At 37.3% G+C, this 16,613-nt stretch overlaps 1 protein-coding gene across 1 annotated transcript in view; it reads left to right on the top strand.

Moving 5' to 3' along the window:
- The window catches only part of ARSJ (arylsulfatase family member J), a 79,512-nt gene that overhangs the window by 4,544 nt on the left and 58,355 nt on the right, over positions 1-16,613 (top strand). The window contains exon 2 of the mRNA XM_012810344.2: positions 1-281. Within this exon, the coding sequence (XP_012665798.2) occupies positions 1-281 (281 nt within the window). The remainder of the gene's footprint in view (positions 282-16,613) is intronic.

The raw sequence follows: 16,613 nt of genomic DNA, 5'->3' as shown, positions 1-16,613 counted from the left end.
ACCTATGGTTACCTGTCTTGGGGCCAGAGCTTAAAAGAAGAAGAGGAAGGGGCCTTACTAGGTCAAGCTGGAGAGAGACTAGAGTCCATTACAGCTGCCACCTCCCAGCCTCATCTAATTTTCATCTTAGCTGATGATCAGGGATTTAGAGATGTGGGTTACCATGGATCTGAGATAAAAACGCCCACTCTGGACAAGCTCGCTGCGGAAGGAGTCAAACTGGAGAACTACTACGTGCAGCCGATTTGCACACCTTCCAGGAGCCAATTTATTACTGGAAAGTAAGTATTTCTGCTTCTTATATTTATTCCTTGGAGAAATGTTAAACATTTAATTAAGATCCAGAGTTCATTTAAGGAAGTAACAGAAGTATGGGGAAATAACTGAATGAATGAATGACTTATGGTACTGGGTTGCTGTGAATATTAAAATAGATGCCCTGTTAATGATCTTGACAATCTAATCACTCACTAGTCTGGTTTTTCTTACTCTCAGAGCCAGCTATGAGTTTTAAAATGAGATCAGATCTTGTTCACCACTCACTCACCAACCGCAGAACTCCAAAAGCGATCTTCTTTTCCAGAGCTATTCTAACTTTTGAGCATGCTCAGATTTTGCTTCAGGAGTCACAACAGAATTCACTCTCACTATCACTGGTAAGAAGCCAGACCGAACTTTTTCTGTGCTTCTTGGGTTGTCTTTAAGTCAAGAATTCACCTATCAAAGCTACCATTCATGGCAGAGAGAAAGGGGGCCAAGGAAACAGAAGGAAGGTAATATAAAATATGCCGAGTGTACACAGGATAGGAGATCACTAATGAAGGCCATATTCAGTTACCAGGGCAGTGATCAGGATAGGAGATCACCAATGAAGGCCATATTCAGTTACCAGGGCAGTGATCAGGATAGGAGATCACCAATGAAGGCCATATTCAGTTACCAGGGCAGAGATCAGGATAGGAGATCACCAATGAAGGCCATATTCAGTTACCAGGGCAGAGATCAGGATAGGAGATCACTAATGAAGGCCATATTCAATTACCAGGGCAGTGATCAGAATGCAAAGTAATTGGATGGCAAATGCTCAACAGGAGTCAACCTTCTTATGAAGTTTCTGCTACTTTTTATATACCTGAAAATGTTTTGATTAACAAAAATTAGATTATTTGGATGCTTAAGTAGTGTGGTTTTAATGTAGTTATTGCTTTGCTAAATAGCCAAATCTTCTACTTAATGTGTTTACACATTGCTCATATTTTTACTCCACTCCATCAGAATATAGACTATTTGGACATTTGATTTTAATGTCCTAGTTTAGCCTGTGGGGTGGGCATAAACTAGGAGGGCCAGGGGTCACCCGGGATGGAGGTAGAAGAGAAGCCTTAGTAGCGTCAACCTGTGTGTCTTGTGATTTCACTTGCAGGGCAGGGAACCCTTGCTTCAGAGAAGTTGTTCTTGGAATTGGATCCTATGAGAGTCGCCAATATCCACTGGAAAAATAAAGACTATTTTGTAGGAATCTCTGTCTTGTAGAGACTTGCTTACAGCATGATTTCCACTACTTAGCAAACTGTCAGAACTTAGCATTTTTGCCAGAAAGGGATAAAAAAAATCCCATCCTTCCCTCTCTTGAGACTGAGAGAAAGAAGTCTCACTGTATGTATTTCAGAGCTATTTCAAAGGTTAATTGTGGCATCAGGAAATCAAGAACATTTGATTTTTATAAAGAAACAGATTGTTGGCTGGAAAGTGCCATGTGCCTCTGGTGGCCTAGAGTTCAAGTCCTTCATGTCTAATTCCAACCATCTTTATATTTGGTGGGCTGCCTGATAATCAATATTCAATGTTGAATATTAAATGGGTCATAAAGCATCAGTGGACGTCTTCAACTGAATTATAGAATTTGGATTTACACAGTCAGCCAACAGTAGTTGAAAATATGTAACTCTATGAATTTATTTTTCACAATAATGCCTACATTCAAGGATTTTCATCACACTTCCCCCACCATTATTCTCAAACATAACCTTGCACTGGTAAAATATCTAGGTTTTATCTTTTAACTTCTATGTATGTTAACTTAATGGGCTGAAACAGAAACTAAGCTAGGAATAGTTCCTAATTTTTCTCTTTGGTCAAAGGTGAGGCCTCTATAGTTTGAATGCAATAAAACATCTAATGAGAGGATTTTTTTTTTCCCTATTAAAATTTTCTAGGCAGTGCAACAAATTGTGTTGTTTTTATACACAAAGAGTTCAAATAGCTACTATGATTTGACCTAAATTCTATTTGAATTACACAGTTGATGACATTTTTCACTACAGTTTTCCTTTTAGACAAATTGCTGGAACTTTTCTTTAAATGAACACAGATGTAAGAAAAACCAGGTTTCCTTCTACTACAGAAATTTATGAAAAGTTCCAGATTCCTTTAATAATTTACATCATACCAGTCTAGCACTATTAAATATCAGTGAGTCCATCAACAAACATTGTGTGTAGATTCCTATATTGGAGCTATGAGGAACAAATAAGAAATAATTCCAAATTTCTGCATAGTTATTCTCAAATTTGGGTGTGCAAAAAGAAACACCCCAAAGTGGTAGTTAAAATGCAGATTCCTAGGCCAAACCATCAATTCAGCTTCAGTAGGTCTGAGGTTGAGCCCGGAAATAAATAGTGATTGAATGAGCATGTCAAGTTATTCTGAAGATGTCATTATTAATAATAAATTACAAATGCTAGTATTCAATGTTAGCATCTACTGAGCAGTCCCTATGTTCAGAAAGAATGCTTTTTTACATGGGTAGTCTCATTTAATCCTTACAACAGCCCTATGAGGTAGTTTCTGTTCTTAAATGGCTATGTCAACAGATCTATATAAAATGAAACATCTATAGGAACAGATTGTTGGCTGGAAAATACTATGTGCATCTGGTGGCCTGGAGGTCAAGTTCTTCATGTCTATATCCAACCACACTTCTATGTCCAAGAGAATAATAATGTGTGAGGTCTGTATGCTGGGCTTTGAGAAACAGAGCTCTAAAATGTTCAAAATCAGCCAGATGGGCTAAAAGGTTAAGTGGGAAAGTGGCTGCCTGAGTTTAATTTATTTCAAAATAATTTTCTCACTTTTTCTCTTTTAAAGGCTTCGGAAAGGGAATTGTAAGTTTGCAAAATTTAAACATACATTTTACGTAGACTTTAGAGGAGGAAAGATTGGCAACCTAAACTGAATTCATATCTTAGACACAAATAATTTGGTGTTTTTACTATTTTGTTATTTACCCCACTTGAAATACAGATGATGCTATTAACAAATGCAAAAGTAAAGAACTCAAGTAATGTGCCTTTTAATAAGACATTTGATAAATGCATTTTGCTTACAACAACCCCCTACAACTGCCGCTTCTCACCAAGAATTTTCACTCTACCAATTTCTAACACTTTAAATTAATATTTCCTCCTTTTGGACTTCATACAAATGGAATTACAGAAAAGATGCTCTTTTGTCTGGCTTCTTTATTTTAACAGTATGCTTGTTAAATTTTTCCTTATTATGTTCCGTAGGTATAATTCATTCATTCTCATTACTGAATAGTTTTTGTTTGTATAAATATACTACATTTATTTACCCACTCTGTTGATAGGCATGTGGGTTGTTGGCTAGTGTTGGGCTATTGGACATGTAGTTGTATGTGTCTGTTTGGTGAACATGTATTTGCATTTCTCTTGGTATCTATTAAGTGGAATCTCTGGGTTATAGGGATGTGAATGTTCAGGTTTTGTAGACATTGCCCAATAGTTACCCAAAGTGCTTCTACCACTTTATACTCTTCCTTAAAATTGTATGGAAAAATCCGATTTGCTTTGTATCTTTGCCACCATTTGCTATTGTCCTTTTTCATTTCCAGTCATTCTGGATTTTATGCACGGGCACACCATGATGGTTGAGAAGTGCATTTCTCTGGTAACTGATGAAGTTGAGCATCTTTTTAATGGATCCTTTGGTATCTCCTTTTAAGAATTATTTATTTAAGTCTTTTCCCTATTTTCTCTTTAGGTGATTGCTTTTTGCTTATTGATGTATGGTAATTATGTATATATAGTGATACCTTGGAACCTGAACTTAACCCATTCTAGATCCCCATTCGAGTTCCAAGACAATTTTTCCCATTTAAAATAATATGAACTGGATTAATCCACTCCTGGGTACCACAAAGTCGAATTTTTCAAATGATTTTAACAGTAAATACACTGGATTTTAAGGTAAAATATTAATAAATAATATTTGAATAAGAATGTAAATTAATAAAATGAAAAATATAAAACCTAAAACTATAAGGCCCGTTTCACATTGAATGAACACTTGATTGGAAACATACCCCTCACTGATCATAACCTCCTTAAACTCCTTTATAACATTTCTGCTGCTTCAGAATTAGAACTGGCAGCCTCTCTGTGCGTAGTACTGTGGATCCCAGTCCTTTTCTCCAAGTTCTCAAATCGCCTCCTCTGGGCTGTAGACTCCTCCTTTTGAGCTCTAGTATCAGGCATGCGCTTCACTAAATCGTGGTGGAGGACCTCGGCTTCCTCACAAGCGATCTTCTCAGAAACCACATCACCAGCCAGGTGGTTTTCATTAGTCCAAACTAAGGGAAGTTTTTCCATCTCCTATAGGTCATCGTTGTAACCCCTTTTGCCACATCAACTGCTTTGATAGCTCCTTTATTTTTCAAAATCATACAAACAAATGATTCAGGCATCCTGGACAGGTGGCAAGATCAACCATGGGTGCACCACTTTGGTGCTTATTGAGAAGAACTTTCGTGACTTCAATTGTAGCGCTAGCAGCTTTCTGTTAAGACCCATGGAAAATACGCTTAGTTTTTATTACATATGTTAAAAAAAAAAAAAAAGCAGGCACAAAAGCAAAAATTAGCAGTAAAAATCCCACAAGATGTTCTCACTAGACCTTGTGACAACGAGCTGAACAGCAAAGCGAACGGTGGGCTGAGCACCTGGGAAACATAGCGCAAAAACACACGAGCAATGTGTGGGCCTTCAGATTCCAAAGCAGCATTCAGATTTGGGGGCAAACTTTGCTGAATTTTTCGTTCCGATTCCAAGTTCTAGGGCGTTCAAACTCTGGGGGCAACACTGTGCTCTGTTCCCTGGTCAGATATTTGTATTGCAGACATACTCTTCCGCGCTAGACCTGGCGTTTCCCCTTCTTTAACAGTGTTTTTTTGATGAACCCAAGGTTTTAATTTTATTGTAATCTAATTTATAATGTTTTTGCTTTTAGATTCTATTTAAGATATTCTTGTCTACGCCAAGATGGTGATATGGTCTGTTTTTCCTGAAAATGTTATGTGGTTTTTATATTTAAATCTATAATTCATCTGCAATTCATTTTGGTAGGACTTAAATGAAAATTCAAGACTTTTTTTCTATGTTTATATCCATCTGAACCATACCACTTTTTCCAAAACCCAGGCTTTTTCCATTGTGGGGTAGCATCACCTTTTACATAAGTCTGGTGAATGCCCAACTTTGGTCTGGTTGACTCTTACATTCCATTATTTGTCTGTCCCTGTGCCAAAAATATATCCTCTTAACTACTATAGCTTTGTAACAAACATTGATACTGAGAATGTAAGTCTTTCTTTTTTTCAAAATTGCATTGGTTCTCCTTTCCCAATTCACTCATTTTAATAGGAGAGAAGAGAGAGTAAGGACGTGCACGTGCAAGTGAGTTGGAAGAGAAGGTTTGGAGACCATCAGGCCATTCTCTTCTGAATTGTCCAACTTTCTAACTAAAGTAATGCAGTAATTAGGTGAGAATGAAAATATGGATGTTTAAAGAGAAAGAGAGAGACAATTAGTCTTGTAGGAAAGTGAGAAAATTAATTGAGGAGGAAAATGTAGTAAAAATACTGGGCCATAAGAGCCCACCACAGATTTTTGGTCGTAAATTTTAAGTAGGCATTGTTTGTTTGTTTGCCTTTCTCCTGCCACGGTTAGGCAAGAGCAGCACAGATGAAGGGGTGGATTTGAGTACATTTGGGGATTTGTTAGATGAATAGAATGGTGGCCAATGGACTCTGAACTTGGCAAGGACGAGGAGAAGGTGGTAGGGAGGTAAGCTCTCTAAGAGTTCTGCAGTCAGTGGAGTGAGGACGCTATAATAACGTTGGAAAACTGAAAAGAGCAGTGGTTGAGTAAATGCATGCTTAGGGTCAACATTTTATTAAGTAATGCGGTTTCTGAAAATCAAAGGAGAATGAATGCTAAGGTAAGATGGAGGGAAAACATCTCTGGAAATGAGGAAGGCAAGTATTAGAAGGGCGTGGCATTGGATGGATCATTCCTGTAGATACCCACTGAGAATAGTAAGAAACATAGTAAAGAGGCCAGTGAGGCAGTGCGGGGATCTTTGTGAATGATGGTACCAGGGAAGGGCCTGGAATTAGTTAAAGGACTCTAACAGGAAAGATAGTGATTGTATAGTCAATGTTTTTCAGAGGATTTGGCCTTTTAAGGGGAAACAAGAGCCAAAACTATTTAGAAGTTCCGGTGAATAACAAAGTGGGGACCCATCCCTGCTCCATACCCTGTGCTAATGGGAGTGTGGATACACCAGCTCCAAATTGAAAGTATGACCCGGAGAGCCAACAATGAGAGCAAAGGGAGAGGGGACATCCGGGAAAGAAATCAGATCACAGGGGATTTTGCTAAATAACTGACTTTCAATAACAGAGGCTTATTGAAAAGGATTTAGTAGGGAGTTAGGATGGGTATTGAACGAGCATAGAGGATGTACGTTGACATACAGAGATTAGAATTTGAGTGAAAGCAGACATGTTGGGAAGATTAGAGTTATAGTGAAGACTTAAATAAGGCTGCCAGGCATGGTGTGATTTTTTTTTTCCAGATAAGCTTTTAGAGAGTGGTAAGTGCTTGGTTTTAATTATAGCCTCTTTCTAGAAATTGATGGAGCGAACTCTTGCTGCCACATAGTACAGTCATGAAGTCAGGCACTCAGCTGGGCCTTGGAGGGGCCTGCTTTGGCTCACAAGACAGGATCCTCTGTGGACTGCGGTGGGTTGTTGAGGCAGGGAAACATGTCTTCCAGGAGTTCACACAATATTGCTTTTAGGTATTAAATTCTCAATTTACTATTGTCTTAGTAGTGTTAGAAACACGAAAAGGTAACAAAATCCTTCCAGTCACTCTCTTAAGAGAATGAGTCAAGGAAGCTTAGGGGGAAAGGGTTTGGCTATTTTATTTCATTTCATACGCACGATTTCCCCTCTGCTTATTGTAAACACGAAGGTCATGCGTGCTTCCTGCTCCATCCACGTCATTTATCAAGGTCTGGTTTTAAGTAGCATTTTATACTCAGAGAGTACTCCACAGATATCAGCCACTAAGAGTTCTCTCATTATCTTCATAAATATTTAATTAATACTTAAACGTTTAGAAAAATTAAAATGTTTATAGTTAAAAGTTCAGGAGAAATAGGAGTTTCTTTCAAGCCTACTTTGACATTGGAAAAGGACAATGACAAGTGGAAGTGGGTGGCTTTGTAACTTCACAGATCCATTTCAAAAAGATTGGCTCAATAGTCAAGACCATTGGACAAATACCGTCCCTTGCCTATGTGACCGTATGGGTTTTCTGATAGCAGAATCATAGCCAAGCAAGTTATTGGCAGGTCCTTATGATCAAAGTCCTTAATTTTAAATGAATCTTTAAAAGAAAAACATCCTTTGAAGTGAATCCTCTATTCAGGTAATTCAGCTGTGTTTCCTGAATAGCTGTTGTGAAAGATAGAGATTTATCCAGGTGCAGAGGGCCGAGAATATTTTGTGTCATCCAAATGACCTCTCCCAGAGATCAAAGGTGGGAAGACCCAAAGCCTGGAGCCCCTGCTTTTAATTTGAGCTCAGTATGAAAGCTTCTTTTATTTCAAAGTTTGGTTTTACTCAGTATTTTTCCTGTAGCAATATTCTATAATGAATTTTCATTTAATCTAGGTATGTACATTTGATATATCAGGGTGTGTTGCAGTGTTCTTTTACCATTCTAGATATTAAATATTCCCGATAGCGTTACTTCATCCAGGCATTTCTCAGGTGTGCTCTATTGCAAAAATTAAAAAAGACTTTCTGTCTTTTATCTTTTAATCTCGCTCTCTCTTTTATGTCACCCAACACATTTGCTTCACTAAGACATGACTCTCATTACATCACCACCCTCAGCAAACACCCTCCCTGTGACTTCCCACTGATGACGAAATAATGAGAAAAGAAGTGAATTTTTACTGAGGCCCTTCTGGTGCTGGTTGCTTTTTAGACATTCGGTCATTTGATCTTCACACTCATGCTGAAGGTAAAATATTTTTATTATTTTGAGAAATAATGTGTTCACTTTGATAACATATGACAGTTTTAGAGAAATTATTAATACATAAGGTGGTCATGGTCACAGTTTCTTAGGTGGCAGAGCATATATTTGAACCTGAACTTGTATGACTTCAGCAAAACCCTTGTTGTCCTCATCACCCCCTTTGGCCTCCTGTGAAGATTGTTAACCACCTTAGCCCGATCTTCAAACACGTTTTTTCAGCCTTGTTTTTCTGTTTCTACCTTTAAATTCTCCACTCCTGAAAAACTGCACGATTCCATTTCTTCAGCACATCGTGACTTGTTCTCTTCTTTGGCTCACTCTGTGTCTACCTCCTGTTTGTGTTTCCCAGATTCCAACCACTCATTAAGAAGATTCAGCTAATGTACCACCCTCTTCATAGAGCTGTCCATGATTCCTTAGCCAGAAATAATTTATCTCAATGATGACCTTTCATAATTCTTTCTCTGTCTTATTAGGCATAATTTTCCACTTGTTCACAGCTATTCCTGAACCTCTTACCTCCCATGCTGATCTCCTGAGCATTTGAACTCTGATTTATAATCGCCATAAATCTCACAGCATCCAATCCAGTGCTTTGAACTAACGGCACTACATAAATGTGTGAAGAATGAATGAATGAATGAATGAATAGATGAATAAATGATTATTTATTTCCCTCTGGCAAGCAACGCGATAGAGAAGATACAGTGTAGAATTTGAGTTACAGTGCTGATTCAATGAATTACTCACTGTAACTTTGAATAAGTTTTTTAATTTTTCTGTTTGAAAAAGTTTTTGAATAAGTTTTTTAATTTTTCACGATTTTGGTATTAACAAAATAGAAACAATGATATCTATGATAGAAATTATTTACTTACCAATCGCAAAAATTATTCCACTGATTGATTGAGGGAACATGTGAAAATATTTTGAGACCTTTTATATATTATATAATGTTTAAGTAAAACTTCTTTTAAATTTAAAGCTCTATCTCTACAATTTTTAATCATTTAAAAACCTTAAAGGAACTGGCTTTCATTCTTTTTAAAAGTTTTCTGTAAGTATCATATCTCTTTTCTAATTTAAATCTGTAGATAAAAAAGAGTTAAAACAAAATCCCTGTGTTTTAGTTTGGGTATGTTTTATCCAGCAAGATTTTTCATCTGATTTTGGTAATTCTGAAATATTCAGGAAGATGATTATTGCTATAGTTTTTGGAGTTTCTGTACTGCAGATTGTTTTAATTGTTGCTGGTTGTCACGCTTGGCAGAATCTGATGGAACCCTGCCGAGGTCACTGTGACAAGTAAGAGCAGATGTAGGTGAAAACAGTCATGTTCACAATGTAACACTAAGTGAGAAAAACTGAAAATAGGGCAGTGGAAAGGCCAGTGATTAATTACTGTAAATTTCTTCAATCAACAATAATCTAAAAACATTTCATTGAATATTATTAAGATATCTGGTTTGGCTTTGAATGCCATCTCATGAGCACAGGGACCACCACTCAGTCGCTTTACAATACTTTGAATGTTTCAGGCTTCTTGGGGATTGAGACTTCATGTGTTTCCTGATCACGGTTTCACTAACCAGCAGCATCTGAATCCACAGCCCACAGAAGGGCTTGAGTGAAATCTCTGTAATGCAGTCCAAATCATGCCACTTCCCTGCCTAAAACTTTCAGAATTCCCCACCCCTTGTAGACCAAAGCCCAATTCTTATATATTCTATATGAGGACCTTCAAAATCCAGCCACAAATCTAAATAAAGTAGACCCTCAGAATTGCACAGCTATCTTTTTACCTTCCTGTGTTATATGTTCCATTCTTCAACTTCCAAATTTCCCATCTACTCAAACTGCTGTTATCCTCTCATCAGCTCAAGTCTTTACCTCAAAATTCCATTGAAATAACAGAAGCAATCGTAAGTTAGCCATTCCTTACCAACACCAGATGTATCCACCCATTTGCACTGACAGTCTTCCTTCTGGTAGGCATTCAAGTTCATGCGTCAGTCAAAGACCCAGACCTTCTTGAGCTCTCGTTGCCTTCCCCAAGTACTTATTTTTTTTCAGTTTTACACTTTCTTTCCTTCATTATTGACTTTTCTATCTATTTTAAATCATTTCTTTTTTTTTAATTAAATCATAAACAGGTAGATCATGTATACATTAATGCATTTATGGAGTACAAGTGCTGATTTCATATACAATTTGGAAGGCTTACATCATACAGGTTAATATATCCCTCTCCTCATTTACTTAATTATTGTGTTAACACATTTATACTCTATAATTAATAGATCCGACATGTACCCTTGCAATATGCACCATAGGTGTGATCCCACCATTCACCCTCCCTCCATCTGACTTCCCCCCTCCCCTCCCCTCCCACCCCCACCTCCTTCCTTCATCCTGGGCCATAGTTGTGATCTATTCTTCATATGAAAGTGTGAGGGTATCATCACCTAACTGCTTTTCCATTCCTTCTATATAAATCAAAAGCAAAAAAAAAAAAAAAAATGAATGACTTACTCTACCCAATGTCTCTGCTCTTGCTACCTGACAAAAATTCATGAGTTATCTGTCCTTGCTAACTCCATTTCAGTTACCTATACTATATTACTATATACTCTGTATTTGATAGTATTCCCATACTATAATATTAATCAATTACTACTGTACACAGTTTATGCTGTAACTTAAGACTTTAATAAATATATAATTTCTTAGATATTTCTAAAACTATTATGCCATAATCATGAATCTGAAGAACTCAAAAATTTTTAAATTGCTTTATCAGACTTTTAAAAATCATCTTTGAGGTTAAAGGCTGTATTACATCCTTGGAATATACCAGCTTCTTTCATAATAAATGTATATGAACCAAGTAATTCATACCAAATTAAAGTTCAATTTTTTTGGATATTGTAAGATGTTTGAAAATGTAAACTCGGAACTTGAAACCAGTATTTTTCCTTTAATAATAGTTTGTTTTGTAACTCTATAAAGTAATTGTACATTTTTTAAGCTAAGGCATTGAGTTGACTATAAAATCTTGGAAATAGAGATTTAACATTTGTTTCACCCTTAGGTAATATATTTATTACTGTGCATTATTCCTTAATCCATATTCTTTACTATCTCTCTCTTTAAATATGTCTGTGTGTGCATCTACACCTATATTTCTTTTATATAGTCTCTAAGTCTCATAACTCTGGAGTAATTATTGTCTATATTTTACATATAAAGAAGTCAAGCTAATAGAAATAAGGTATTGTTGGTCAATGTCCCATTAAGTTATGGGACATTGCTGGGATTCCAACTCTAACACTAAGATTTTTGCACTGTATTATTCAGACAGTTGACAGGATGGGCTTATATACATGCACAGCTCATCTTTAGCATAAGAGTCAATAAATATGTTATTCACATAAAGCAGCAGCATGCTACAGTGATTCTAAAAACCAGAAACTCAATTTCAAACTGACTTTCCCATACAATTTGGGGAAATTGGAATAAGTTCTTATGTTTCATTTGTGTCATATATAAAGAATGACAATAATGACTTACCTTTCAGAATGTCTAAGAATACTTAAACTATTAATCAAATTATACTTTCTCTTATTGAGAGATGAAATGAGTTTAGATATCCAATGACCATCAGTCCCAATAGATACTTAAAATATAATTTTAATTCTATTTTTGTTACTGTATTGAATTAATAACTATCTATTTACTATACAACATTTTGTTGAAACTTGACTTTGAAAAGTTTTAATAATTTGCCCTATACATCGTGAACTTAACCATCTCTTACGTATGAACAATTAGACATTTAGAACTATAAGCATATGTAAAAAAACAGTGTCATTTTTTCCTCCCCACTATTTACTTAACACTTACTATATACATACAACTATTTAATGTAAATACTATCTTAAAATAAAGTCAGTTGACTCACGCCTTTCTTCACACACTCTATAATTAAAAGCTTATTTTATGTCTCACAGAGCTGACTCTTGGAAGAGATAGCTTATTAATGCATGTCTGTTCTCCCATTTAATGAAGGATTAAAAGATTCTTATTTTAGGCAAAGTAATTGGTTCAAGAGCAAAAAGCAACTGAATTTCTGAGAACTGAATCATGAAATTAAAGTACTAGGAGATGTAATGCAAACATTTTAAAATATCACTCTTTTAGAACCTGTCTATCATAATGCCAACTTGAAGAAAATAGATGGTTATTTCAGGGTGTCATTTAAAGGAGTAAGTTATTAATGTGATCTAATATTCATCAATTTCAGGGTTCATGAATATATAGTAGGTCATAATTTTCCAAAGTTTTATCGTATAGCCTCTGAATTATCTAAGGAATTCATTGTCATCATTTACCTTTAAAAGAAAATTGGGTCAATTGGATCAATAGTCTGAGATTTTCTAAAATAATTCAATGGGGGCTGGGCATAGTGGCTCACACCTATAATTGTTAGCGCTCTGGGGTTAGACAAGTGGATTGCCTGCACTCAGGAGTTCAAATCCAGCCTGAACAAAAGAGATACCATCTCCACTAAAAATAGAAAAACTAGCCAGGATTTTAGCAGGCGCCTGTAGTCCCAGCTACTTGGGAGGTTGAGGCAAGAGGATCACTTAAGCCTGAGAGGTTGAGGTTGCTGTGAGCTATGATTCATAGCGCTACACCCAGGGTGACAGAGTGAGACTGTCTCAGGAAAAATAAAATTCAATGACTTATTTCTAAGAATACTCCGCAAACCTATATGGTAAATGAGTATTATTATTTCTTAATTTCATGAAGGAGTTTCTGAAGGTTAAGTGTATATCCTTAGAAATTCTGTAAGGGAGAGGAAAACCATGCATTGCCTAATTTATAAGCTTCCACCAAACTCCATTAGCAGCTAATGGTTCCTTAAGAAATGACCCTTGGTTTAATTGGCCTTACTGTTATTTTCCTGAAATTAATTCAGCATTTCTTCATTTATTCATTCAATATTGAGTACTTACTCACTGCTAGGTATTATTCTGAGTACTGGGAAACATATCAGTTGGTAAAACCTACCAAAAACCCCTGTTTTCATGAGGTTTACAGGTAAGTAAAATATACATTATTTTACTTTACTCGGCTAGAGCATGATGCGTGCTCTGTGAAGGAAGAGAAGGCAGCCAAGGGTGGGGCTTCTCAGGGCTTGAGAGGTCAATATTGCAGAGGTTCAAGGAAGGCTTCGTTGAGAAAAGAGGCGAGGTGGGAGCCTCCTGTGCGGCTCCTCCAGGCAGAAAGAGGGTAAACGCATAACCCTGCAATAGGAGCTCCCTGGTGTGTTAAGGTACCAGGAGGCCATCCTGGCTTGGCTGGATCAGAGAGAGGTCAGGAGAGGTTAAGAGGAAGCCCGTCAAAGAAGTTAAGGAAGGCAGATCCTGCAATGTGATGCAGCCCAAGGTAGGGACACTGACTTTTCACTCTGAGTGAAACGAGAGCCTTGGAGGGCTTAGAACAGAAGGGTGGCCTGATCTAACTCAGGTAGCTTTAGTGGCCGTGTTGAGGGGGGATCATACCCTTCAGGTTTGTAGTAGGAAGGTCTGTGAAGGAGACCTATGTGAGAGATAATGGGTGTAGAGAAGGGTAAGGAGAAGTGGTGGATTCTGCGTAGATTCTGCAGGTAAAGCCGACAAGATTTTTTAATGAACTACAAATTAGATGGGAAGAAAAGGTGTCAAGGACAACTTCAAGGTCATTCATCCAACTCTTAACAACAAAAAAAATGGGCTTCCTGAAGCAGAGAGTTATAACTGATCAGAAGTTATAAAAATCTCTTGGGCAATTACATTTCACACTTCAAAGCCTACCAATAATGGACTTTGCTGTGGCCTTCTCCTTCGTCTGACTCCTTGAGGTTCTATAGTTTGAGAGATTGCAGCTATAGGTATACTTTTTTCATTTTGCATGGTAGGTGGGGTCAGAAGGTCTGCACTCATGCTGTGGCTCAGCCACATAAATAATTCAGAAGAAAGACAAAGTGAATGTGGAGCAGGGGTGCTACGTCAGAACCAGGATGTGTGTCTGGCACCGAGGCTGCCGCAGAATGGCATTGACCGGGTAAATCATGACTTTGCCTCCTCAGGCTTGCAGGCAAAGCCCCTTTGTGTTCCCAGTACATCCCGATGCTCAGATGGTTGCTGACAAAAGGAATCTAACAAGAAGCACCAGCGTATGAACTCAATATTCCGTTCCTTTCCCGTCAAAATGAAAATGCCACTTCAGACTATTGATTGTGTTAACTATCAGGTGTTCACAGGCACAGGGAGAGACACACATACGTTTCTCCCTTTCTCTTTGATTAGTGTCAAGCAAAAGCGTCTGAACGCCTTGGTGGTTGACTCCGCACCTGAATTTTCAGAACTACAATCTTTAAAAATTTACTTCTAGCAAGATTTGTTTTAAACTTGAGGCACACCCATGCTTTTGTCTTTTTTTTAAATGGCTAAAATAGATTATTTGCTTTTACTTTTAGAAAACAGTCATTTTAAACATTTTTTCCACAGTGGTGATGGCTCTTCTTTTGGTCTTTCAAAAGCAGAGCACTCGCCCAACAATTTAGGAAGCAACCTGAGTAAGTTATATCACTGCTGGATTTTGCTGTTGTTTTCTGAGCCAAAGAGTTAACAGCTGTGCAGACGCTGAGAGAAGTTTCATTGAGAGGAATGTTTATTTTAATGCATTCACCTTAGTTACCACACATAGTATTGAAATCAAAATGTCTCTCTGGGTGCAATGGCTCATGCTTTTAATTCCAACACTTTGTGGGGGCCACAGCAGGAGGATCACATGAGGCCAGGAGTTTGAGACCACCCTGACATAGCAAGATCCTGTTTCTACCAAAAATATTTTAAATATTAGCCAGGCATGGTGGCACACACGAGTAGTCTCAGCTACTTGGAGACAGAGGTGGGAGGATCACTGGAGCCCAGGAGTTTGAGACTACCATTAGCTGTGATCATGCCACTTCATTCCAGCCTGGGCAAATAAATAATTAATTAAATGTCCAACTTCAACTATTTATTTCTTAAAGAACCCTAAATCTAAGGAATCTTTTCCAGTTTCAAATCTCTCTTGATTTTAAGCGTGAAACTTCACACAGGCCATGTTGTCTTGTCTTGTAAGTGTCAGTCACCTCCCAGGTGCTGGACACCTTCTGGTGCAAGCAGGGTTTGTGTGTCACCTCTTCCTTCTATGCAGGAACTACTGTGCAGTCTCTCCCCCCACCGCTTATTTCTGACCCAGAGAAACTAACCAGTTCACACGTCCATCTGCCATATGTAGACTGGTTTATTTCATTGTTAGCTTTAAAACTTAACTCATGATTTACAAACTCTTTTTCACTGTGGGACTTTTCATTTTAATGAATTTCTTAACAGAAAAGCCCAGTATCTAAAACAAAAGAGAATAGAGGTGCTAGTGTACGTTCTGCCTCAACCCCCTCCTTCTAAAGCAGGACTTTTGCCCAATCTCCAGGGCTCCTGAGTCATTTTGGAAACATTCTGGCCCATTTAATCTACTCTGCAGGAAATTTTCCAACATATCAAGGAAATGAGTTACGGACCTAATGCTGGGTACAAATATGTAACATGTTGCTAATGCAATCATTCTGGAGAAATATGGTCGGGTTGCACAATGTAAAAATAATGATTCAGCTGCAGCAACAATAACAGTCTACCTATCTCTAAACACATCTTTCATGAGAAAATGCTTTGATTATGTTTTTTGGGTTAATACAAGTTTCATTTTGATGCATATACCAGAACCAGTGATAACTATTAAATGTGAGGCACAGCAGTAATAATCATATAATCGTGTGGTATTACAGTGCTGTAGTAGAAGTGGGAATGAAATACTTTAACGTCCAAATGAGAATACGTGAAAATACGTGGAAAATAATAATGATCAAGCAATGTCTATAAAATAGAGAGTTTTTGGATAACCTCAGACTCTCAAGTTTTTCTCTCGCCATCAACTATCATTTCTATAGCACGGTATTGAGAAAAGAATACGAGGAAATGATTATGCAGTAAGTAAGTTGTAGGTAAGAATATTACAGGAGGAATCAGAAAACCAAATATCAAATTTCTTCTCCATCAATGTATATTTTATAAAATTCTTGCGGTAACTCATTAACAGTGCCTCTTTTTT

Source organism: Otolemur garnettii, unplaced genomic scaffold (genome assembly GCF_000181295.1).
Source record: "Otolemur garnettii isolate 467f Iridium unplaced genomic scaffold, OtoGar3 scaffold00129, whole genome shotgun sequence".
Taxonomy (NCBI): Eukaryota; Metazoa; Chordata; class Mammalia; order Primates; family Galagidae; genus Otolemur; species Otolemur garnettii.
This window is presented reverse-complemented; position numbering and strand designations above follow the sequence as displayed.